The 23,549-nt window shown below is 37.0% G+C and overlaps 2 protein-coding genes across 2 annotated transcripts; both read left to right on the top strand.

Moving 5' to 3' along the window:
* Positions 1-1,941: 1,941 nt before the first annotated feature.
* Positions 1,942-3,468, top strand: LOC133814550 (uncharacterized). The gene is made up of 4 exons (XM_062247496.1): positions 1,942-2,151; positions 2,288-2,319; positions 2,610-2,965; positions 3,116-3,468. Exons 1-4 carry the CDS (start codon positions 1,942-1,944, stop codon positions 3,466-3,468), a joined length of 951 nt encoding a protein of 316 aa, XP_062103480.1.
* Positions 3,469-3,525: 57 nt separating this feature from the next.
* On the top strand, positions 3,526-8,276 carry LOC133814548 (uncharacterized). Its single transcript, XM_062247495.1, has 2 exons — positions 3,526-3,916; positions 8,200-8,276. Exons 1-2 carry the CDS (start codon positions 3,526-3,528, stop codon positions 8,274-8,276), a joined length of 468 nt encoding a protein of 155 aa, XP_062103479.1.
* The last annotated feature ends 15,273 nt before the right edge of the window (positions 8,277-23,549 follow it).

Below are 23,549 nucleotides of genomic sequence, written 5' to 3'. Positions count from 1 at the left end.
ACTTTCCAAACGCAAATCGTCAAAGCATGCAAAAGAGACTACTTATCAACTCACATCAATCGCATGCCTATCAAAGCCCTATTCACGCATGCACATAGGCGATAATGGCAGAAACCTCAACTCTAACAACTACCAACAACCTAAGGTTTGGGAGGAAAGAGCAAAGTAGAAATACTTACTGGTATTCGGGTAGTTGAAGATTGAAGGAGTAACCAGATCACTGCGCAACACGATCGCGAGAAGTAAAACCTGCAAAGACGAACGGCGATTCAAACCCTGAACTTCGGAAAATAAACCCACTGCCAAATCAAAAGAAAAGTTTCTAGATCCCTTACCAAAAGAAATGGCAAGTTCGAAGGAATGGAAGCTTGGAAGCCTGAGAGTTCGAAGGTTTGGGAATCTGAAAATCCGAAAGATAGAGAATTTGAAAGCGTAAAGAGGAAGAAAGGTCCGTTCCCTCGTTTTAATAGCAGGGAAGAAGTCGTTTCGAATTCCTCAAATGAACGGTCCCGATCTTCCCATTCCGTGTGCATCAGATCCAACGGCTGGAGATGAAGCGACGATCCTATTTATGACTCCTCGGATGGAAATAAAGTATTTATTTCCCATCATTATACCACCTCGGGCCCGGAGTACCATTAAAAACCGTCAAATCATTACTCAGATGCCTGACGCACGCATACTCAACCAGTCGCCTCACGCACACGTCTTGGTCGCAGAACCATTCCCGGCATGACGCGTGGCCCTTGCCGCACTTGAGTACTTGAGTTCAAACAGAAGAAATTCCCTTCCTTTTTCATACTAACACTCAGGCGGGAAAAAGGAACACTTCCGGGAACACAGAAGGTGGCCCCCTCGCCTAATCTAAGAAATCGGAATACCCGGAGGACTGTACAAGCTCCCGGATCTCTCAAAGCTCCGTGACCTTGGGGGGTAAATGTTATCCAGATTTCCGGATAGCGTTTAGATGGATATCCTTGGGGAAGCAGAATTATCAATGTCTTTCACGGTAGGTGACCAGAGCTCGCAGATGGACAGAAAGGCTTCGCCTCTCTCGTTTAGTGTCCGGATTACTCTTTCAAGCAAACGCGACACGGAGGCTCGTCAAATCTCCCGGACTCCCGAAGGGGTATCCTTCGGGGAAGCTCCTTCCAGGAGAAGCTCTTCAAGTGGTCTTCGCGGAAACAGTTCCGTGCCTCGCACGGAACAAGACCAGGCGGTCGAGTCGTGGAGGAGGCATATTTGGAATGATATCCACCTGACACAGGATCCCGCCTGACACGCCCGACAGGTCAAAGCCGCACACATCCCAGCACACCTAAGGGTACCTTTTCGCCTACTGTTCCGCTGACAACTTGGAAAAGACGGCTGACTTTGTGTATTCCCCATACTTTCACGTAAATATGCCCACATAGAGTCTTGTAGCCATGCTACTACAGTAATTGTATCCCCTATTTATGGCTGGTGTAATTAAGACTCATGGACGTAGAGAAAAACCCTAATCCAAAACCCTAGCTATAAAGACCCCCTCATTTTACAATAGGAGGGACGGCCAACAAATCATATAGCAAGAACTCTACTAAAATCTTTCTAGCTTCATCTTCTTCAAGAGAACCCGAGAGAAACACTGTGAGTGTGTGAAGTTCTTGTACACCAGCTATTTTACTGTAATTCTTTACAAGTATAATTACATCGACTCGTGGACTAGGGCTTGTTAACGCCTGAACCACGTAAAAATACTGTTTATTTAGTTACATTTCTGCACTTCTACAGTTCTTATCTTTTTATTATTCTGTTTGTATTCGTTTCCGAAAAACTCGGTAAACAGATGATTTCTCGCTCTTTGGCTCCTCATTTGATATGAGTTTAAAGAATTTTGAGAATGTGTTAAAATGATGCGAATAATCTAATTTGGTCCTGAATTGGGGAAAATGTCACTTCATGGCGAGTGAAGGAATTATTTTGGGCCATAAGATTTCAAGCAAAGGCATAGAGGTAGATTGTTCAAAGATACCAAATATTGAGTACTTGCCTCCTCCAATTTCAGTAAAGGGTGTTCAGAGTTTTCCTGGACATGCTGGATTTTATAGGAGATTTATTAAAGATTTCTCCAAGAATTCTAAACCCATATCTGCACTATTAATGAATGGAGTACAATTTAATTTTGATGATGATTGTTGACGTGCCTTCAATACTTTGAAAGAGAAATTGATCACTGCACCGATCATGGTACCATCAAATTGGGAACTCCCCTTTGAATTGATATGCGATAAAAGTGATTATGCAGTGGGAGCGGTTCTGGGGTAGTGAATTGACAAGGTATTTCAAACAATTTATTATGCTAGTCGGACCTTGAATGATGCTCAATTAAATTATGCAACTACTAAGAAGGAATTACTTGCAATTGTCTTTGTGTTCGATAAGTTCATGCCATATTTAATTGGTAATAAGGTGATTGTCTACGCAGACCATTCTGCTATTAAGTACCTTATGAACAAGAAGGATGCCATACCCCACTTGATTCGATGGATCCAATTATTGCAAGAGTTTGATATGGAAATTCGTGACAAAAAGGGGACATAAAATCTAGTTGCATATCATTTATCTAGATTGGAAAAAGAAGAAAAGCCTAATGAGAAAGAGGTACAAATTGATGACAACTTCATGGGTGAACAATTATCTTCTATTGAAAATGAAGAAAAGATACTGTGGTTTGCTGATTATGTCAATTATTTGGTAGCTAAAGTTGTGCCTCTGGACATGTCAAGACAACAAATTAAAAAGTTTTATTCGGAAGTCAAACATTATTATTGGGATGAACCCATTCTCTTTCGTCAGTGTGCTGATCAAATAATTAGAAGATGTGTCCTTGAAGAGGAGATCATTTTCATTCTTACTCATTGCCACAATCTTCATTGTGGCGGTTACTTCGGAGGAACAAGGACATCAACAAAAGTTCTGCAATGTGGGTTTTATTGGCCTACGTTAATTAAATATGCTAACGCCTTTGTAAAGAGTTGTGATCATTGCCAAAGGATAGGTAACATATCGAGAAGAGATCAAATGCCGATGACTGGAATTCTGGAAGTTGAGTTGTTCGATGTGTGGGGAATAGACTTTATGGGACCTTTCCCGTCATCTTATAATAATAAGTACATTCTTCTTGCGGTGGACTATGTTTCTAAATGGGTGGAAGCTACAACAACTCCTACTTGTGACGGTAAAGAGGTACTTACATTCCTTCACAAAAATATTTTTACCCGGTTTGGTACTCTAACAACAATAATTAGTGACAGAGGAAGTCACTTCTGCAACAAGTCATTCACTACTTTATGTGCTTGTTACGAAGTTCATCATCAAAAGGCTTTGTTTTACCATCCACTTGCAAATGGTCAAGCAGAAGTGTCAAATCGGGAGATTAAAAGTATCCTGGAAAAGACTGTAAATACATCATGGAAGGATTGGTAAAAAATTCTTGATGATTCACTTTGGGCATATCGTACAACCTTCAAGAATCCAATCGGTATGTCACCGTATCGATTGGTATTTGGTAAGGCCTGTTATTTACTAGTGGAACTAGAGTACAAAGCTTACTGGGTTGTGAAAAAGCAGAACGTTAATCTCTTTATGGCGGGACAGAATATGGTTATGGAGTTGTACGAGCTCGATGAATTTCGGAATAATGCCTATGAGAATGCAAGGATTTATAAAGAAAAGTCCAAGGCCTTTCATGATAAGAGGATACTTAGGAAGGATTTCCAACTGGGAGACAAAGTGTTGTTATTTAACTCTCAGTTAAAGCTCTTTCCGGGTAAATTGAAGTCGAGATGGTCAGGACCATACACAATTGTTGTCTCATTGCCTTATGGAGTAGAGCAAGTTCATAGCGAGAAAATAGGACACTTTAAGGTGAATGGTCAGAGATTGAAACACTATTTGGAAGGCCCGGTGAAATAATGCAAGTCTGTGGTAATCTTGGAACCCCTCTGAATTGGGTGTTCAAAGTCCGACTAAATGACGTTAAAGACAGCGCTGTAGAATGCATTCCTATAATTTATTTTTCTTTTTGTTTTAATTCTTAATTAGTTGAACAATTTTATTTAATTTTGTTTTGGAGTTGTAAAGATTCATTTTTATTTAGTTTTTGAGGAGGTTGTATTTAGGAACTGTGCACATCGTGAAAAATGACTAATGGCTGAGAAAAAAATCTCTTTGAGGACCAAGTCACGACTTTCTTAAGCTGAGTCGTGACTCCTGGGAGTTACAAAATCGTAGGAAAAATTTGGAGTTTCTGAAGGATTTAGGTTGCGACTTGCCCTTATAAGTCGCGACCCTTGCAAAAGTCAAAGAGCATGAATTATGAGTGGGTAGAGACGGGCCGTGCTTGAATATGGGTCGTAGGAAAATTCTGGAGTTTCCTAGATTCATATTCCCCTCCATTCATTCTTCTAATCAAAACCCTAGATAGTCTTATGTTAACGCAGTTTTTCGCCAATAGTGTATTAAGAAATAATAAGGCAGATTAGTGCTTAATAGTAAACCGAAATGAATAATAATATGAATTCACTCAAGAACACATAACTTTTACGTGGTTCAGTGGTTAAAATCTACCTAGTCTACGAGTCAATATTATTGTTGTTTCTCTCTCTATTTTGGCAGAGTTTTTGGTATTACAGAATGATGGTCCTTTTTCCTGTCTAATATTCCCATTATTTATAAGGGAATTCCATGGAAATGTTTGGGTAACCACGTGAGTTAGTCATGCATTTACATAATGATTACATTTAATACAAATAATTCCCATTTATATTGGGATATGATTTGATAATAGAATAACAGGTTCCCGCTATCTCAGATAATAAATATGACAGTCTGGTCATAAATAAACGTATAAAGGGATTCAGAGTCTCTAGGGATCCGCGAGTATGCAATATACTAGAATTACCACAAGCTGGATATCTCCTTCAAGCTCATGCTTCGACAACTATTTAAAAGTATGAGCTCGCACTTCAGAGCTATTACATCCTTAGCTCGGGATAAACTCTGGACGCCTTACACCACGTATGACCACTAAATCTCGATTTGTCCACGTGAATAATAAGAGGATATCATTTCCCTTAGTCATTTCTTCGTATATTTATCTGCCAGGTGTACCCGAGTTGAGTGCATGGACTCGTGCTAAAATTAGGGTACAACATCTTATATATGCCATTGGAGAAAGGAGAATATTTGAATATTGTGGGAAATATCAACAATTCAAAGGCAAGTAAGTCTCTAATTTTCTATGTTCTTCAAGTTCTGCGATTGAATTAGTTTGGTGATCGATTGTTAAGAGATTTCATTGGAATTTTGGGACAAATTGCTAGTATATATTGTGTTTTTTAGGTTGGTATTGTGATTTTCCTATTTCATTTGGGGGAAGTAAGAAATTTAAGGGGAGGTGCTGCCGAATTTTGCTTAAAAACAAGAGTGAAAAATATTTTTTAATTGTTATGGGGCCAAGGAAGAACCCTACTAGAGTAAGCCTCACGACCCTCTTCATCTAGTGCCCCACCACCACCAGAAGTACAACCACCTCCTCCACCAAAGGAATATGACCCGACCAAATTTATTAATAAGGATGCTTTTGAGCATTATAAGAGGTTATGTTTATGGTCGGTGGTTCAGGAGAAAGGGATGGAGTACCAGGATCTCTGTACCCTCAGTATCCCTATGACCTAATTTGCACTGAAATTCAACGCAAAAATTGGAAAAGTTTTGTAGATAGGAATATGAAGAAGGCCCATTGTTCTTTGGTATATGAATTTTATGCTAACTTCCCAGGCCAAGTGGATAGGAAAGTGTTTGTGAGAGGGGTAACAGTGGAATGCAATATTGAGAACATCAACAGACTATATGGGTTACCCATGTTGTGAACTGAAGATGATGAATATTATCAATTAGCTTATTATAGTGAGGTGGATTGGATTGATGTGGCTGAAACATTAGGCATTCTTGGCGCACGGTTTGTTTTTAATGAGGGTGAGCCCAAGTATTTAAAGAGGTATCAAATGAATTAAATGACTAAGGCTTGAACTTTATTTGTGAATGCTCGCTTAATGCTAATAATCATCTTTCTAAGGTTGGCCCCGATCGATGTCTTTTAGTATATGCGATAACGAAAGGTCTTACGATAGACATTGGTCGGGCGATCCGCACGAATATCAAGGATTTGTGTAAACTTACCACAGCAGGCCTGGGGCATGGTTCTATGATTACTAATTTATGTGAGGTGTGGGAAGTACCCATCTACCCTAGTGATATATATAGGAAATCCATGAATCCTATATCTAGACATAATTTTCAGCCACCCTCATTGTTGCCACCTGTGAGACTACCCCGTGAGGCCCAATAGGCAGGCGATGAATACCAAGATCATGAGCCAGTGAATGTTCAACCAACCGAGCCACAACAAGAAAAACCAAGGCAAGCAGAGGAGGAGAGGAGAGGAGCTTAGCCTCAATTTATGGCAATTGAGGCACCATTGAATCTGCACATGGCAAGATTGGATTACATTATCCACCAAAACCAACATACCCATAACTATTTGGGGGAACTTCACAATTAACATTGAGCCCAAGCGGACCGACAAAATGAGTTGGTTACCGATGGTCTAACCAAGAAGCGGATAAACACTACTTTTCGTACCCATCACCACGGCATCCTTTCCAAGAACTGCCTTCGTTTTGACATTCATAGCAAGGTATGCTTCTTTTTCTTTTTCTTTCACTTTTATTATAACATTGGAGACAATGTTAAGTTTTAAGTTTGGTGGAGGGATTTATATTTAGTTTTATGTTATTTGATGTGTTTTTTCAGCTTGGTTTGTTAGTTAGTTTGTATTAAGTCATGTTTTAGGTTTTTGACTAAGTTGATGATAGTTACCATTTTGATGTGATTGAATGTTATGCTGTATAATCCAAAGGAAAAGTTGATGCGCTTATGAAGCAATCTGCGTGCTTGGTTAGAATACTTTGTTTTTTTATTTTTTATTTTCACTGTGATCCGTTGACATTAGAGATCTATTGCTCATGATTTTCAAATGTTATAATTGAGTTATTTTATGCACGTCGAATTTGGATTGTGGATTGAAAAACATTGAAAAAAAAATTCTAGAACCTGTTTGCTTACTATTTAAGATAAAATTTGAAACAATGCACATTTAGGAAAAAGACATAGGCAATTTTTAGTCTGGTTGTGCCTTTCAATCTAACCCTATTAAATTTTATCCTTAGTTAGCTCTTTTGAGCCTTATAACTATTTTCTTGTGAACACATTTTTTTGAGCCTTACCATGAGCATGAAAACTATTATGTGTGGAGAGTGAATGTGTAATGGGATGCTATGTATCATGAGTTATTCAGAAATTTTTTTGTGATTGAGAAAAGTTAAAAGAAAGAAAAAGAAAGTGAAAAAGGACCACTCCCAAACAATTATCTATTGAAAAATCTAAGTTTGGGGGAGTGTAATATTGTAAAAAACAATGAGTTTGTTTTGCATAATTTGCTCAATCATTGAAAATAAAAAGGAGTAACAAGGGATGAATGGATTGGAATTGTTGGGAAAGTTTGTTTAGTTGGAATGCTTGTGGTATGATTAAGCCTAAAATGTTTTTTTTATCTACCTGTACCTAAGCCTTCTATTACAACCTTTGTAAAGTCCTAGTGATTCTTATTTGTTTATTTGTTTATATTAATGGAGAATAGTAAGTAATGCAGGATTATGGAATAACTTGGTTATGTGGTTAGTTGGTGAGAATTTGAGGTGCATAAAGTGGTTCAATTGTTTTATTTGCGAGTTATGAGTAAATGGGCTTTGTTGTTAATAGATTGCAGTGAAGGGGCTTTGGTGTTAATAGATTGTAGTGAAGGGGTGAAGTATTTTGACTGAAAATCTCGATAAATATTTTAATTAGTATGTTGCTTTCCTAAGAATTATATGTGCGTAGCAGTTTTGAGTGTTGGAATTGGTTAGTTATGTCAACTTGGTTTGCTTAGGTTTGAGTCTAGTTAGATTCTTTACTCGAGGGTAAGCAAATATTAAGTTTGAGTGAGTTTGATAAGTTTATTCTACGATAGTTTTAGAGTGTGTTTTTGTCTTAGTTTCGAGTCAAATTGTGAGTTTAGTTCAGTATTATGCTTATGTTTGTTTTGTTTGACAGATTTTTTCTATGAATTGGAGAATGGAGAGGAAATGAGTGGATTTGATGATGAAAATGGGTATTTTGGGCGTCTTTAGCCATTTTTGTGTGAACGCGGGTGAGCCGGGAAAATTTTGATCGCGACTTCGACGAAGACAGAGGCGATTCGGTGAAGGAGATTAAGTTCAGGCGGGTCGCGACTTGGTCTATCAAGTCGCGACGCCTGAACTTCCAGAGGAGATAGGAATTCCTAGAAAAAAGGACATGGGTTGAGACTGAGGAATGGACAAGCCGCGACCCGCCTCAGTAAAATTTGAGGAATATGTGTTTAAATAAGATTGTTAAGTCATTTGTAAGGGGATTTATGAGATTTGGGATTAGCAGCTGTGGAGAATTATTGATATATTTTTCTTCACTTTTCTTAGTTTTTAGTAGTTTAATTTTAGGGTTCTGAATAATTGTTTCATGATTTTAGTCATGACTGATATGAACTAAATCCTCTATCTAGGGGTTAATGTAGTCGCTTGAATTTTGATTTAATTTTATTATGATGTTCGATTGATACTTCGTCTGTCTTCTAATCTATATGATGTTTGCTTAATGCTTGTAAATACTTGCTCACTATTTGCTTGATTTATGATTTTTATTCAAAACTCGAAAGGTGTGAATGGATATGCTATCGTTATATAGACATATGTTACATATTGGACGAGAGTACATATATGACTTGTGTAGCAATTAGGTTACCATTCTTAATGCCCGCTATGTTTTTAAGTTTATCACAGAGATGTAGAAAACTTGAATATAGGTTGAGATCTTATATCTTGAAAAAGAATATGAATCGATTTTTGTTAACCTGCTATTAGAATAGGAAGAAGAGATTTAGAATTGATTAGTAAAATTAATAGAATGAAAAGTTGATGAAATTAATTCTCTAGACTTTTTGTTATTGATTTTATCTTTTGATTTACTGTTCTGTTTACATTTATTTAAATTGTGTTCGTAGTTATAATTATTCATTTCAATTTTAATCACCAAATAGAAAGTGAAAAGTGATTATTGGTAATTGGTTAATAGTCTTTGTGGGACAATATCTGTTCTTAGAGAATTTATTACTTGACATGACCACGTACAATTGCGTGCATATTTTACCGATCAAGACTATAAAATGTCCATAATATTCTACGTGCCCACACACGTCCTTGCATGTTGAGGATTGAATTGGAGGATCTTCATGTGAATCTCAAAGTCCACAGGCAAGGATTGGATGCTCGTTATTGCGCTTGACAAGATTTCCTTCTTTAAAAGCAGTATCACTACCAAAGACTAGACTGAACACCTTCAAACAACTCACAGTCTCACTGCTTTAAAATACAACCTTGTCAAAGGTATCTAACCTTCCTTCCTTATGAGTAGAAATCAAATCCCATTTTGTCTTTTTTGCATAAAAAATCATTCGCTGCGGAAATTGGATCATCTAAAGTACCCGATGGGGTGTGAAAACCCTAGTTATTGTAAAATCCACCACTAAAGGGGAAGGAAAGACATATCATTTTATGCCTCTCTTCTGAGCCATCCAGCAGACCACTGCCATCCCAATCTTGAGTGAGTTGGAGCGCGGCCATCTTATCCACTGAACTAGCTAGAAGCTATCGCTTCGGGTGCTGGAAAGAACGGATCAAGAAGTGGTGGTTCAGTCACTTTGGTAGGGGATTCGCGATGCCATCTGTATGGTCTTGCTGTTGATGGTACCTCACAATGGGGGTGTCTGCCCAAAGAGAAACCACTCCCCTAGCCTCGCCTGGTCGACCCAATCATGATATTGAAGGATGGGACCTTTTCTCGAAAATCTCCGGCATTGATCAATCAAGAGCTTTGCCGCCACTCCTTATGGTCCCTCTCTAGATGAGATTAGACCTCATGTTTGCACCCTTCTTTCTAAAGCAACAAGCAAGAAACATAACTTTGAGAAAGAAATGCCTCACCAACTACCAGAGTTCGAGATTGAGGAAGCGAACATGAACTTGCCGCTTTTGAGATCGAGTACTTGCGCTTTCAGCTTAGCTTTAAATTAAAGGTGGTCCCGATCTTAGATTCTCAAGAATCGACGGTTCTATTGGTGACCCATTCAAAATAAGTTGGTTCTCGAACCGGTTTCCGACCGAATAGAGCGCGAAGTCAATGAGTTTAGTTGAACAGTGTAATGAGTTGTTTGGATAGAGGTCGGAAGAAGCAGTCACACCCACCAAGTTTAGGGAGTCGGAGGTTAGTGATTCTTAAGGTACATTCAAGGGCTTATAATTCTACATTCTTTCTTCTTGAAACCCAGGAAGACATTCTATCTATTCTCAGCTCTTTGCCAGAGAGATCGTAATAGCTCACTAGTCTAGCTCCATGGCACCAAAAAATGTATTAGGGCTCAAGTGATTCACTGAAGCGATGAGACATGGATGAGCCTCCTCTACGGATGCAAAGAATTCTTGCACCTTATGATTACCGGGATGGGAAGGAGGGTGCAGTAAGTTTCCCGCAGCAATGAGAAGGTAGATGCGGTAAGCCCCTTCTTTTTCTTCCCACGAAACTAAAACCCTCTTTAGCCTTAAGTGTGAGATGTGGGTACTAACTCATTAAAGTTGGAAAACTTCTCTTATGATTCGATGGATGACCCTGCGCAGAGGCACCTTATTTAGGAATTTCTTTCTTTCTTTCTTTTTTTTTTTTTGTAAAGAAGCCAATAAAGTCTAAGCTCAGTCCGGATAATACCCGTCAGAGATCCGTGGTCAGACGAAGATTAACACGGGCGGGTGCCACCACGGCCGTCTTCTCTGTGTGCTATCATGTAAGGAATGTGAGAGGAGCGAAAGTCAGCGAAGTCATTGGTCCTCTAAGTCGGGCTAGCATGTCTCTCTTTCGTCACTTTTGAACTAAAGATAGTTTGTACAAAGGTCCATGAGCCATGATCTTTGGTCCCCTCAGCTTTGGTCTGCTAAGCTTACTAAAAGGGGTTACGATCTCTTGAAACTGATCTCAATTCGTCTCTCTTCTAGAGCATTCACCTTCTACTATTTCTGAATCTATGATGAACGAAGGTGGTTTTTTTCTTCTTCTATTGTATCATCATAGTTTTAGGTTTATTTACTGATCTAAAGTCGTTAGGTTGTGCCGAGTCAAATCTGCTATGTTTTTTTTCGTTGCAGAAAAGAGATCCTTTCCCCCACCAATTTGAACCACTCACATCACAGTTGTAGTAGCGTAAAGGCCGTATGTCAGGGGATATTGTTCTATGGAAGCGGGTGGGGCTGTTACTTAGAATTTTAGGAAGAAGAAGAGGGAGGGGTACCAAGGAGAACAATTATGGTTGACTTAGACCTTGCATATACTGCTCCTCCTTTTGGTAGGTTGCTCTTGTTGTTGTTGTTTTTCGTAACTAGAGGCGACTACTATAGGTTCCGAAATAAGATACCTTAAATGCTCGGAATTCATGGATTCTCTGGTAGAGGGGAGTCGAGGTGGAATTTTATTTTGGGTTGGAAACAAAGAAAAGAATTCCCCAATTGCACTTCCAGAACTCTAAGCGCTAGTTGAACCTTCTTCGGTCTCTTTTAGCAGCAGGGAGCTTTATCTCTTAAAGAGGGTCTTCGTTGCACTTTTACTAACCTTAAGAGATTTTAATAAATTAAGGGAGCCTTATTTATTTCTTCATATTGTAAAGGAGATCAAAGTTCTTTTCCTCCTTTTTACCAATGTCAAGTAAGAAAAAGAAAACAAAGAGTGATGCCTATCTGGAGACATACTGAAAACCATGCCTTTCGAACTGAACGCAACGCTCGTCTTCCAAATCAAAAGAGAAATGGGCTCATTCGGAAGAAAGATGGAGTGCGGCCTGTAGAGAACATGTAACGCACAGTCGGGTTGCTCACGCATAGAATCTCTCTCTCTCTCTCTCTCTCTCTCTATAGATATCTCGAGAGAGAGAAAGGCTGGGGTGGAGGGGTACCTTTTCTTTTCTCTGTCCTACTATACAGGGCTTGATGTACAAGAAGAGGTTCTTCCCATTATGGAATGCAAGAGCAAAAGCGAAAATCCTAGTATTGTAAGAGAAAGGTCAGCTCATCCAAGCGGAGCTAAGAGAGACAACAGAGCACCCGGAATCAGCAAGCCATCTAGGGGGGTGGCTCCGATCCCATCCCACTCAAAAACCTCTACATTTTCTCCAGAGTATCAACAACCTGCCCATGGTACGACCGTTCTCCAAGAAACGCCCTTTATCCAAACAGTACAAGAATGGCAATCCACCTATTGGTGTGCTGCTGCCCTAAACCAACCTGATCGTCCCATTCCAGTTGTCTTCACTAAAAACAATTTATTTTACGATGGTAGAGACGATTGCTTCTATTGCTGACCAAAAAGACACCAAATTCTCCTTTAGGTGCTTCAACTGTGGTATAGGTAGAAGGGTAAAAGCCAACTCATGTTTCCACTATATTTTCCTGTCTTAGCCACCTTATTTTGAAGAAGCAAGTCTCTTCAGGTTTACTTATTTTGTTAGGTCTCGACTTCCCCGCCCTAGGAGTAGTAATAGCACAAAAAGATGGAGTAGCATTATTGACCCAATGATAAACCACTAACACCTTCCTCGTTGGGGCTCCGCGCACTGGGAAAATGTTGTAGCGTACAAGTAAGAAATCCATAACAATTCAGAGGTAGTAACGATGAGTGCCTTGTACTCTGCTTCGGCACTAGACCTGGAAAGAGTCGGTTACTTTTTGGAAACCCAACTCAGTATGTTTTTCTAAGAAATACGTAGAAGCCTGTAGTGTACCGTCTGCTATCGGGGCCTTTGAAAAAGTAAGGTCGTAAAACGGCTCATAGGGAGTCAGAAGCAATCAGAGTCAAAGGCGGGTCAAACTCACATAAGTAGAGGGGGAGACACATTCATGAAAAGCGAGAAGCTGTGGGGGACTGACCAACTATAGTCATCTTATGTGCTTTTGAAGGAACTCCAATTATACTAAAAGATAGCGATGACACTTGATTGGCAACAAGAGGTATAGACATAACTTTTGTAAGTCTTTGATTTAATGTATGATATATAAGATTCTGCCATAGTTTTGGTCTATAAATAAATTTTTAAAACCCTTCACTCTGCATATGATGTGTTTAAACTGGGGCCCACTATTTTAAAAAGCAATGTCACGCCAATGTGTGTAATGTTTAGATACACATTATTGGTATTAATTTGAATAAAACTAGAGACGCATCGGAATGTTGGGGAAGGAGATTTTAAAAAATATTAATACTAGTCAGGATCAGTACATATATCTATACATTAAATCAACAAAAACAAGGAAAATGAGATTACCACTTGAATCCTATCAAGATTCCTTGAGTCTTTTAGTATAATCAACGATCATCCTATCCAGTAAGACTCACACCTTAGTCTTTCAAGTCATTTCTCTAATACACAATGACATGTGAGAGCACGTAGGATTCACAGGTTGAATATTTAGGCTCTCTAGATGTTCTCATCACATGAGATCTAGAGAGTTTGGAGAAGAGAGAAGGCTTGTAGAAAGTTCTAGAATTTTGAGGCCTAGAAAATTTTATCGATACTTTTATGAGAGAGTGATAACAACAATTAACCACCGCTTTAAATAATCGCTTCTTTTTAGGTTTATAAAGATAATATAAAACATATTTATTTTTCATTAAATTTATTAAATCAAATTGATCAATTAATTTAATTTTTTATTTAAATCAAATTAATAATTAATAATTAAATAAAAAATAAATTTGAAATTTAAATTTCAAATCCCAGAGATAGGGTGGCATCAAAGTGGCGCCACTAACTATACCAGACAGTGAGTGGCGTCAGCCACTATTATAGCCTCCCTAATTTTTATAATTTGTTTGTTTAATTAAGTTTAAGACAATATATTTATACCTTAAAATACATATCAGCTAATTCAAAAATTAACATTATCTTAAAATCTATCAGTTTGAATAATTATCTTATACTAAGATAATATTAATCAAAACCCTGGTTAATATTATTTTAAGTAATATAAAGTTTTTCAAATAAAACTAATTAGTTAAATAGTTACTTAATTACACATAATTATCACATAATTATCTCTTTGCACTGGAAAATTAATTAAATGTAATTTGGTCATTTTCTCCAATAATCTTGCCTAAGACATCCTTACCCTTAACAGTGTAGGATAGAGGCGACTCAGGGAACATGTGTTAGAAAAACTTATACAAGATCTTAATTATTTTCATGTAAATTATATATTAAATACATTAATATAAGACAACCTCGAACATGTTTCTACAATTGAATTTAAACAGAGATAATGATAAGAACACTTACATTATACGCAACGGAAAGAATGTGTCATTCCTTCAGTTTCTCTAACCCTTGTATCCTTTCTGTCGCAGGATATCACCAAGAAACTGAACCGATCTTCAGTTTCTTCACAGTCTTCCAAAGTATCATTAGAATCTCTTAGACTAGAGTGGACAATTCTAAACACATGAGATAGATACAAAGAGAAGAAGAGAAAAGAATATCGAGGCTTAGAAAGGGACTTATGCTGTAGAGAGAATCTAAAACTTAGAGCATCAAGACTAGATCTTCTAATCTTCTCAAAAACAAGTAATTTTAATCTCTCACTTAGCATTCCTTTTATAGACTCAATCATTTCATTTATTTCAATTAAAAAATCAATAAAATAATAGCCAATTAACAGCCTTTGGTCGAAATTATCATGGGCTTTAGGCCTGTGAAATTTCTTATTTAATTATAAGCCCATTGGACTTAAAATCAATGCCTGTATTATTTTCTATTGATTTAATTAATTAAATAATTATTTAAATCCTCTATCAAATTAATTATTTATTATTTGAACATTGATTTAAACTTATTTATATAATTTCTCTTTTCTTCTCTAAATTACATAACTCTGTGAACTATCTAAAATTGACCTGATCAACTTTGATAATTATAATTAATAATTAAACCAATTAATTGAGACTATCTAAATGATTTTATCCAATGTATAGTAAGGACCATAGACCAATGAAATCAAGCTCCAATAAGTTATCATAAATTTCACAAATAAATTTACTAACTTATTAATTCCTCGTGGCTCCACTAAAGACTAAGAATTGTAATATTGAATTCATAGAATGCTCTATAAGAAATATATATACGTTATTAATTATCCCTTGTTACAACCATAATTTTCACTCAATCCTCTATAGACGGTCTAAATGAGATGGGACTAAAATACCGTTTTACCCCTCATTGTATTTTATCCTTAAAACACTTAGTTCCTTCTAAATGATATTTCAGTAAACTAATATTAATTATTGAAATTAGATCCCTATCATTTAACACCTTGAATCAAACTAAAAGGAAACCATCGTTTCACTTCTTCATCAAAAGCTATAGATGTTCATATCTATGATTAACACTCCCACTCAATTATACTACTGAGTTCCCAAGATGTAAGTATGGGCTAGTTTGTAGGGTAAGCTGGTAACGAACAAGTCAAAGAACTCAAATAAGACAACCAGTTAGAATACTAACCGCTTAGAATTGAGATTGAATTGATCTATGGTTAACTATGTGATATGACTAGAATAGACAATAACTGTATGTTTACTTATCTTATTTACTGTCAATATTGGTCTAGTCCGATGTAACAAATACATCTGATCTTATATACTTTTCTAATGTTCTAGAAAGAACACAACACTACAATGTGTAAGTAGATCATATCGTAGATTAGCAAGTCAATGTAAATCATGTGCAGTGGCTAATCTTAGGTCTAGCTTATATTTGAACATATAATCATATTTATATTCCACTGTGATTACGTGACTATAAATACGAGCTATATACTTTGGATTTAATAGAAGTTTATATTAGAGAAATAATCATAAAACATGTGAGCAAAGTGATTGCCCAAGTCAAAAATGGATTTCTATTATTTTATTGATAATAAAATGAGATTACAAAGAAATTGAGTTTTAATTATGGCATAAAACCTCAACAACATGGACCTATAATACGAAGCTCCAATAAACCAGGTTATGAATTAAACTTTTTAATTTAATAATCTTATTTATTAATTCCATTATTACTCCACTATAAATATCAAATTGCACTCTAACTAATTATAGAATTATACTTACAGAGTTTTACCTTGTAGTCCATTGATGCAATCAATCAATCTACTTATGTCCTCCATTTAATGGTTCGCTAATTAGAGTTGGACAACAATTACCATTTTACCATTCTAATTACATCTTGTTCCTTAAGTACCATTAATTCACTGGTGAATAATTAATCTATAATCATATTATAAATTTGAGATCAATAACTATTCAGTCCCATAATTAACCATTAATGGAACAAATATTTGATCAGTTAGAAAAACATGGATTCTATTATTGTAAAATCATCTTCCCAACCATTCACGATATTGAATCTCCAAAACAAAAGTCACTAGCATCATTATATTAAGAGACCTTAACGAATGAATCAAAAGATCCAATAAACATAAACATGAGTTCATGATAACTTAGGATTTATACTGATCTACAAATGATCATCTATTAAGATATGAATTTAATCTTTATGGTAAAAGGTAAGTTTATAAAGATAATTAATTCACATCGGTCTTGTCATATATAATCACTATTATATATAGTACATTTACCAAGATGTCTATCCACATCAGTAATTTGATTCTAGACTACTTGGATCCCATATGCTTAGTAAACCGCACTAGCAACCATTTGTCAAAGATTTCGTACTTTAATATGTTGTTGATTATTTTTTTCATTATATATGATCTTAATTCTCTCGTACGCATACAAAATCATATACTCAGAAATGAATATGAAATTTTCTGATATTTATATAAATTTTTCAAACAATAATTATAATATTCAAATATAATAAAAGTGTACTTTTATTTAAATCAATAAAAATATATTTTCACTTGCTTTTAGGACACAAACCCTAACACATATTTTGGATGCAAGTATCATTACTCAAGATATATTTGGAAGGTTTTTTAATTTTTAGCAAAGCTTCGAGCATAGAAGCGCCCACGATATCTTAGATAGAGTTCAGAACAAATTGAATCATATGAGCACGAGATAAGGATACAATTTGCATCATGATGGTTGTCACATGAAGTGTCAAATTTAATTATTTATTTTAATCACTTATACCAGTCACTTCAGTATATCGGTAAATAAGGGTCGAATCCACGAGGACTATGATTCTAATTATTATTCAAAATATGAAATAAACAGAAATTAACTAGGAGATTTGATTTTAAAGATTAATAACATAAAATAAAATAACAATTAAAAGAATAAAGATTAAATATTCAACAACTAAGGAAACTGCAATTTTAAAGAAATAGTCAAGAGTTACTCTCCACCTTTGACAATCAACCTATCAACAAAGATAAATAATATTCCATTATTCCAAATTAAACTATTAACCCTGCAAATAATACTTAAGCAATCAATTATCCTAGTTTCCCTATTATAATTTATCAAAGCTAAGCGCTCTTAACTAATCCTTTATACCAAGCAATAAACCAATTAAGAATGTGATCTATTTAACCTAGGGAAGTCATTACACTCTATGGAAACATGTTAATCTAGGCAAAAAATTCATTAAACATGCAATTCATTTAACCTAGGTTCTATTTTTCATAATAATTAAGATACCAGTCACAATACCCTAATTGCAATTTATCACTCTACTTAGAATCCTAAACTATTAGGTGAATATCAATCCTAAGATGATAGTAGAATAATGCTAAACCCTAATTAGCGGTTATCTAAACAAGATTTTACAAAACTATGATATTCAAGTAGAAAAATAGAAGCAATTTAATATAAGGGAATAGAAAGAATAAGATTTATCTATGCATTCAAGATCTCAGGTCTAGGGTTTTGAAATAACCCTCAACAACAAAGAAAACTACTCCATATTCACATTCATAGTCACAAACATAAATATTCAATGACAATAAAGAAGTTTTGAGAAGAAATAAAAAATAGATTGAAGAATATAGATGATGATGTCTTTTCTTCTTCTCTGCGGCTCTAGCCTCTAAAATTTGAAATCTAAAGTTGTATTAAAAGTCAACCCTAATGCCTTTTGTAGGCATTTCAAAAAAACATTTAAAATTAAAAATATAAGAAAAAAATCGATCGTCGGCCGCGACTAGTGTTTCTTGGCGACTGCGACCACTGGAACATGTATTTTCTAGAAAATCAGGCGCTGACTGTGGCCTGGGACATTGTTGGCTGCGGTCGCAGCCTGGGATGTGGTTGGTTGCGACCATAGCATTTTTTTTTCTTTCCGTTTTTTTGTTTTTCTTCAGCTGCAACCACTAATGATATTTTAACCATAACTTTCTCGTTGTAGCTCAAAATCAGACGGTTTAAAAAGATATGGAAAGCCAACAAAATATCTAAAACTTGTATTTCTAGGAAAATTTCCAAAAAAGTATTGAAAAAATATCAAAATAAAGTGTGAAGTTTCATACTTGTAATTCTGAGCTTATTCCTTGCTTATAAAACATCCCAAATTCATTCTTTTTCATACAAATGTCTTGAAAATCCTAAAAAGACAAAACAAAATAATTAAATATATATAAATAAATAATCAAGTGCATAATCATAGAAGAATAATGAATTAAAAATAGACAAATTCGATACTTATCAAATTCTCCCATACTTGACATTTGCTCGTCTTCGAGCAAACAAAATAAAAACTAAACACATAAGTAATGGTTTTGTCGAAAGCGTTATTTGTATCAAAAACTGATCAAACAAATACGTCATAAGAAAGATCCAAATTCCACAATCCTCAAAATTTCTCTCTCTTTGTGCAAGGCCACGACATGAATGAGGCCCAAAGGCTACTCCTTTCCATTTTAGTAAGAAGGCACGCCTGGGTGGTTCCCTGTCACTGTTGATGTGAAGATCCAAAGAGTGGGACCCTCCAATATTTTTTGGAAAAAGCAAGATTCAATACCCAAGGCAACTCCTAAAAAAGGAAAACCTACAATAATGTCAAGAAAATGTGATCTCCAAGCTCGCCACTGTGGATACGCGGACCCCCCATCATCGATCGCTTTAAGGCGAGTGCAAAAGCTTCCCCTGCTAATAAATTCCATGACTCACTACGGTGATAGATTGCCAAAAATCAGAATCAATGAGTCCGAATCAGGTCACGCGGGTATGGGCTGAGCAACTGTCGCATCCCTGAAAATGCGTGGCTAAGCATGGTGAACACCTCAGTTTGGAGCTACCGAGACACTACGAGCCCATAGTGCACATGAAATTGACTGCTTATAAATTCAATACACTTAGACAATGTCAGAACAAGCCTTTGCTCAACAAAGCAAGCACTCCCACTCCGGCTTCAAAAACCTTGTCTCACATGCAGTACTTCACAGGCGAAGTAACAACAGTGTAAGTACGACTCAAAAAATGAAGATGGAGGAGAATCCAACTCTCGCAATGAGGAGGAATCAATTCCGAGAAAATCCATAGAAAAAACGTGCTTGTTAGTCGAAGAAAAATCATGTCTGAACATGAAAAGTCAGCTGCTGATGCCCCGAGCAACCAAGGAATAAGGCAGGTGGCCACTGGCAGTCATGGGTGCCGATAGGGAACTACCAAAGGTAAAGGCCTTTCTTGAGCGACCGCCGAGCAAGAGGACAATGGATTAGGCGTTAGGTAGGTCCATTGCCTCTAGTCAGTAAAACCACGGCCCCTGCCCAGAGGAGCACATTGGGCCAACCGTCGATGGGTTGCCCATCAAGGGAATCGGTGAGGGAAGGAGGTCACCTGAATCTAGCAGTTTGCTGAAGCCTTTAATCACACTTGAAAGGCTCCCCCATCACCCAGATCATTCCTCTTCACAAAAGGCGAAGAAGGATGGGAGCAATCGGGAGCCAAGTCACCACTTCAAGAGACGACCTTGCCACCCCCTAAGCTAGTAGTCTCCCGAAGAGCTTCAATTTCATCCCTTCCATTTGACGACTTCCCCAACAAAAGGTGTAATGCCCCAAATTTCCTAATAAGGTTTAGGACCTTGATTAGGAGGCCGGGATGGCCATAATTGATTTATTATGTTATTAAATGATTATATGCATATTTAGGTGTATTAAATATGCATGTGAACCCATTTATGATTAATTGGGGGATTTTCATATTTTGGCCATTTCAGGCATATTTGACATATATGTGATATGTGTGTGGTGCTTCATTATTATTTGGTTATGCTAGGGTTACTCATCACGAGATGATCCTAGGAGGTAAGTTAGTGGAATAGTCACAACGGAATTTATTATTGACTCGGAGTGAATCAAGGGGTATTTAGCACATTACCGGGTTATTGGGTAACGGGAATAAGTATTTGATGATAAATTGGGAGTTAGTAAGATCAGGGGGAAATTCTGGAGGTTTTGACTATTTTTCTCCCGCGGAAGTTTTCGGGACTCCGAGCGTTAGGATTTGTTTGAGGTTACTTAAGCTTGAAGTAACCAGTTAAGAAATAAAAAGAACGTTCAGAACATTCAATCTCCCTCAAAGTTCCATTTTCGTCTCCCTATTACATTTTCGAAGGAAACGTGAGTTCTAGGACTCGGATTGAAGCGAGGATCGAGGCATAGCGATTCTAGGGAAGATTAGAAGCTTATTAGCTAGAGGATTTAGTTGAGAACAACTCAATCGAAGGTAATTCAAGTTTGAAATTCTAAGTTTTTAAAATTTTTAAGCTTGAATTGGATTTTGTGTTTTGATGAGTTTTTGGATGATTTGAGACGTGGATTTGAATGGTTTTGGATGATTAGGATGTTTGGGAACTTTGATTTTGGGATTTGGATATGTTTGGATAGGTTTTTGGAAGGTTTTTAAAAGGAGAAATCGAGGTTTTGGCTGGGTTTCGAGGTGGGGCTGCGACCCGAGCTTGATGCAGGTGGGCGGTGGAGCTGAAGGGCCTGGGGGCCGTGGTGCTTGGGAAGGAGGGCCACGGTGCTTGGTGCAGGTGCCTGAGGTTGGCGCCTCTGATATGGCTGGGCGTCGTGGCTCAAAGAGATGGGGTCGCGATGCTTAAGGGCATTTGTGGCCGAAGTGATGTTTTGATAATGGGAAACCAAACCTTAGGCCTCAGAATCGTTCCTACTACCCGGTTTAGTGGGATTCGACGTCCCGGAGGCTAGGTCTTGGTCCGGTAACCTTTTATTATTCATTTTGATGAGGTTTTATATTATGGTTGTGACTAGGTTATCACTAGGGGCTTGGAATCAGGAACGTGCTTGTGGCTCATTTATTGGTAACCTGTGCTTAGACCAAAGGTAAGAAAACTGCATCCAGTATGTGATGCATGTAATGCACGAGAAACACGTGGTTAGGGCATGCCATGAATGTTGAATATGAGATTGATCAGAGCTTGAGTCTCTGTGTTTGTGCATGATCTTAATTATGCCAGCAATTGTTAAGTAAGCATGTTGAATGCCCTACATTCAGATATTTGACATATGATATATGCCTGGTAGCATTGCTTACTTGTGCGTGGCAATGACTTACTAGTCAGAGTCGGCAATGGTGTTAGAACTGACTGTGAAGCTGTGACTTACTAGTCAAGTTCAACTGTAGTACTGAGCACTGGTTATGAGTTACTGACCTAAGAGTCAAGAGTGACATAAGCGTCATGAACGCAGAGCCGATGAAAGATTAGATCTAATCGACATCTGCATTGGATGACTCATCATGATCATTAATGCCGGACCGACCTCAAGTTCGATGAAAACTAAAAGCGCTTGTCTAATCTAAAGGCTAGTTACTTAGAGCCAGAGTAAAAAAGACTAAGGTGACCTACACATCACATGGCTAGGAGGGTATGAGACCTTTGAGATTGACTTACTAGTCATCTGACTGAGATTGACTTACTAGTCATCTGACTGAGATTGACTTACTAGTCATCTGACCGAGATAGACTTACTAGTCATCTACCTTAGAGTGAGAGACTTACTAGTCATCTACTCAGAGCGCAGGATTCTATAAACATTTATTTGTACCTGCTTGCATGTGTGATTAAGGCTATTATTGATAGGCATGCACTGATAACTATACAAAATAGAGTTATTTTACCACATTTTTTATGCTAATTGTTGCTTAGTCTTTGAGTTTTTAAGAAATTTATTAAGTTTTTAAGTAATTTTGTATTTATTAGTCTTATTGTAATTTTCTAGATTTTTATATGTTTTTATAGATATTTTATTGTTTTATGTTGTAATTTAATTATTTAAAATTAGTATTGTTAGTTTGAATGCTAAAAATATGATTTTATTGAAATTAAATGTTATGTAAATTAAATTTTAATTAATATTTTCATGGAAGTTATATGATATATTTTATTAGTGAAAGTATTTAATTTTAATTTAGTTTATGATTATTTTGTAGAAAACAATGTTGCATTTTTGGTACTTTGGAAAGAAGAGGAAAGACAAGAATTAAAGTTGAAAAAATAAGGAAAATGTGGCATTTATGAAAAGCTCTCCAAGGCCCATGCCTTATCCCACTCGCCTGATGCACCCATCCAGCAGCCTCCAGCCGTGGCCCAAGCCACCAGCACACTACTCCGGCTCTTCTCCTTCAGGCCCGAAGCCACCCAGCCAGCTCCACCACTCGGCCCACCCGAAGCTCCAAGGCCCGATCCCTGCCACCAATAGCCTCCTGGGCCCAACGCCCCTATGCCCACTCGACTCACTCCTCCCAGCTGCCAACCCCCACGCCTGGGCCTTCTCCTCTCCACTCGGCCCAGCTCTCTGCTCAGCCAAGCCACCACAGGCCCACACCTGGGCCTGCCTCCTTCCCAGCCGACTGAATCAATGGCCCAACTGCCTGCCACAACCCACCAAGCTGCCTTCTTCCCTCTTGAGCCCAAAAAATGGTCTTATTGTCCCCTTCCCACAATGCCCAAAATTGCCATTTTTTACCCAAACTTTTCTACACATTTTACCCCAAAATCATCATTACACCTTATAATTTTCCCTTATTTTTCATATTATTATTAATTTAATTAATTTAATCAATTTAATTAATTTAAATTTATTATTTTAATACTCTCATTTTGGCTATAAATAGGGATTTTTTAAGACCATTAGGAGGTGCTTATTTGAGGAGAGGTTACACTACAATTTCTACACTTTTAAGACCCTCCATTCTCTTCATCTTTTTCTTCGTTTTGGTCATTTTTCTATGAGTTTTCAGAGGAAAAATTTGAGGGTTTTTCCTCCAAATTTTCATATTTATGTTTG

The sequence above is a fragment of the Humulus lupulus genome, chromosome 2 (genome assembly GCF_963169125.1).
Source record: "Humulus lupulus chromosome 2, drHumLupu1.1, whole genome shotgun sequence".
Lineage (NCBI taxonomy): Eukaryota > Viridiplantae > Streptophyta > Magnoliopsida > Rosales > Cannabaceae > Humulus > Humulus lupulus.
The sequence above is the reverse complement of the archived record's forward strand: the minus strand, read 5'-3'. Positions and strand labels throughout refer to the sequence as shown.

What these genes read in the sequence shown, in the direction of transcription:
- LOC133814550 (XM_062247496.1), top strand. Translation starts at nt 1,942, where the DNA reads ATGGCGAGTGAAGGAATTATTTTGGGCCATAAGATTTCAAGCAAAGGC. An exon ending in CTGCACTATTAATGAATGGA is followed by an intron (nt 2,152 to 2,287) that starts GTACAATTTAAT and finishes GTGATTATGCAG; the next exon opens with TGGGAGCGGTTCTGGGGTAG. An exon ending in ATCAACAAAAGTTCTGCAAT is followed by an intron (nt 2,966 to 3,115) that starts GTGGGTTTTATT and finishes TGTGGGGAATAG; the next exon opens with ACTTTATGGGACCTTTCCCG.
- LOC133814548 (XM_062247495.1), top strand. Translation starts at nt 3,526, where the DNA reads ATGTCACCGTATCGATTGGTATTTGGTAAGGCCTGTTATTTACTAGTG. An exon ending in AGGACACTTTAAGGTGAATG is followed by an intron (nt 3,917 to 8,199) that starts GTCAGAGATTGA and finishes TTTGTTTGACAG; the next exon opens with ATTTTTTCTATGAATTGGAG.